Source organism: Physella acuta, unplaced genomic scaffold (genome assembly GCF_028476545.2).
Source record: "Physella acuta isolate Inbredline_101_S28 unplaced genomic scaffold, ASM2847654v3 ptg000238l, whole genome shotgun sequence".
Classification (NCBI taxonomy): Eukaryota; Metazoa; Mollusca; class Gastropoda; family Physidae; genus Physella; species Physella acuta.
The window spans coordinates 540123-543354 of NW_026731757.1; the positions used below are offsets into that span (position 1 = coordinate 540123).

The 3232-nt window shown below is 32.0% G+C and overlaps 1 protein-coding gene across 1 annotated transcript; it reads right to left on the bottom strand.

The window, feature by feature from the left end:
- Positions 1 to 2377: 2377 nt before the first annotated feature.
- On the bottom strand, positions 2378 to 3027 carry LOC131938218 (synaptonemal complex protein 1-like). Its single transcript, XM_059296137.1, has one exon. The coding sequence runs from the start codon at positions 3014 to 3016 to the stop codon at positions 2378 to 2380; it is 639 nt and encodes a 212-aa protein (XP_059152120.1). The 5' UTR covers positions 3017 to 3027.
- Between the last annotated feature and the right edge of the window lie 205 nt (positions 3028 to 3232).

The following is a 3232-nucleotide window of genomic DNA, read 5'->3' on the forward strand; positions in this document are numbered from 1 at the left end:
TAATACATTGCATCTATTTACAATTATATTTTTGCGATTATTAAAGAAAGAAAAAACGTGTTTTCTCCAAGATTTACTAGATCTAAAGGTTAATGAAATGAAAGTGTTGAACCTTTACTGGTCTACGTGTCAGTTATTTCATTTTGCTAGTTGTTTTCAATTAAATTTAGTTTCTAATTAAAAATTAAGAATTTTAAAAAGTTTAAATAGCAAAGAAAATTTCATACACAAATTTAAATTTAAAAAATTAGTACCTAGCTCATTCTAACAGAAGGTAATCTTCGGACAAACGGTGATAAGGACATGGAACTGGACCGCATCTCTCTAGCAGACAATGAAGTTTGCCTGGTTGTGGAAGACATGAACAGCCACTCTCAGTGCTGGGGTACCCTGACCTCAATGGTAAAGGAAAGAAAATTGAAGAATGGCAAGCAGGAAGGCTTACACGTCTAAACAACCCTGATGACAAACCAGCTTTCTAGTCTAGAGCACGGTCAACCTCATCCATCTCAGACACAGCTTGTGCTACAAACGACACCAACTGAAAACTTTGCTACAAACGACACCAACTGAAAACTTTGCTACAAACGACACCAGCTGAAAACTTTGCTACAAACGACACCAGCTGAAAACTTTGCTACAAACGACACCAGCTGAAAACTTTGCTACAAACGACACCAATTGAAAACTTAGCTACAAACGACACCAACTGAAAACTTTTCTACAAACGACACCAGCTGAAAACTTTGCTACATTTTACAATTTTACAATTGTTTTGTTGAATGTTTTCAATAACTGATACCTCAACAAACGACCGGTGTGGGGGTGACACCACATTTAATAAGTTACTATGAAAACTGTTGTTTTTTTTCACTTTAAATAATAAGAGGAGTAATATATTTTTTTGCAGAAAATGATGAAACTTGTTAAATTGGAGTGGAGGGGGGGGGGGGGGGCGTTCGACACCAAATGCAGCTTTCACAGAAGAATGTAATGGTCAGAACAAAATACACCACCCACAAAAGTGGTTGGTCCTGACATCACATTGAAAAAAAAATTGCAAATCAACAAATCCGTTGATGGTGGAGCGTTGCGGCTAATTAAAATATCAATTCTAAATTGCTCATCGAACACGTCATTACGCAAATGCCCCCAGTGTAGAGGTAGCGTGTGGTGGGAGGGGGGAGTGACACAAGTAAAACAATAACTGTAAATTAGATATTGTAAGTTTGCTTCATTAATTTAAGATAAAATGCCATTTTTTTAATTTTAATTTTTGTATTTTCTTCTTCTTCTTCGTTCTTAATTTGAGTGTTCTAGATTTATTTCTAATTTTTCTAATTGGTATTGGCAGCCTATGTTATACTAAATGTGTGTGGATATTTTACTATTTAGTTATTTCTATGCATTTTCCCTAATATCGTTCAACGTGTAGTAAAGCACATTGCGTTTTGACCGATAACTATTTAAAAAAATATTTTTCTCAAACAAGTATAGCAATACAAAAATATAAGCCTATAATTCTTTAGTAATGCTTGCCGATAGCTAGTATATATATATATATATATATATATATATATATATATATATATATATATATATATATATATATATATTGTTCGGAGGGGGGTACACCCGTCCTGACGACGCATCTGTCTAGGACCTAGAGTGTTTACTATTTACAATTATTTCTTTTATAAAAATTAAAACAACACAATTTTTTTTAAAATTTTTTATTGATATTTTATTATTTGCAAAATGAATAGTTATAATATAAACAAGAGAGAAAAATTATGCTTAACCCTTATAGCTCCAACTTATTTTTTTCAAAATTGTATTCCTCAGCAATACATAGGTCTACTAATAATACTAATATTACTTTACAATTAGTCCTCTTGGTCCCAGAGATTATATTTAAAAAGTCTGAAGTATTTTGTTTTGGGGAAATATTTACTAATTACTTGAATTACACTCGTAAGATTTTACTACATCAGCATGACTATGACTACCAACTGGCTTTTCAAAGCTATTTTGTCAATCATTTATAATTACAGATCTGCATACACAAAAAATATGGAAAATTTATAAAATTAAACTAAGTTCTGCCCATAGCTTTTTGTGCTTATATTTAGTATCCGTTTGTTGCAATTCATGCCACTGGGCATGAGTGAATTGAAATATATGCAGCTGAGTGTTGTATGCAGATCTGTAATTATAAATGAGTGTAATTCAAGTAATTAGTAATTGATTAACTGAATATGATGGTTTTCAATCTAGTTCTTCTAATTTAGAACCTGACCTTGTCTGACAAGTTATACTAATAAAGTCTAAATGCTTACCTAATACCCACTCAAATATTTTTTGTTGTCACGTAATGCTATTTGCACATATACTTCATACTTTTTTTTGCATTTTTATAACCCCTGCATGTTTTTACAAATATTTCCCCAAAAAAAATTACACTGTGATGCTTTGAGACTAGTTCTTCTATCTCCACTTGTTTCTGATCAATCAAGGCCAACTGCTCTTCAGACAAAGCAGTTTTCTCTTGGAGTTGTACTTGAAGATTATTATTTTGAGCATGTACATCTGATATCTCCTTTTGTAAGGCTGTACATTCAAGATTTAAAGAAGCAGTTGTTTCACTCAGCTTGTTTTCTAGTGATGAAATATGTTGAAGACTGTCTTCAAATTTTTCAAAAACCAGCTGTAACTTGGCCTGTGTTTCACCATGACATCTACATTCCTCTTCCAGTTTTTCTTGAAGATTTAAATAACTATCTTTATGAACATACTTCTCCTTTAGTTCATTTTGTAGTTGGGTGTAAACTTCTTTTAGAACATAATCTTCAGTAATTGATTTCTCAAGCTGCTCAATTTTTTCTTCTTGAGATTTCACAGTGGAATCAAAATTCACCCTACTTTCATTCAAAATGCTTATGCTATTTTTAATCAGCTGTTCTACTGTTGACTTCTGTGTCAATAATACATTTGTGATTTGTTTATGGACGATCATATAACTAGACACCGAACCAGCATTGTTATTAGATCTAGATCTACTTAAATTTATTGCCATAGATTTGTGTAAAATCACAGTGTGTAGAGTCCTCAAACTATGAACATCGGTAATGGTTAACACTGAACTTTCTCATTATTTTTACAAGTCAATTCTTTAATTCGGCTAGCTGTTAGCAATTAAAATTTGAGCCTGATTTTAATTTAAAATTACAAA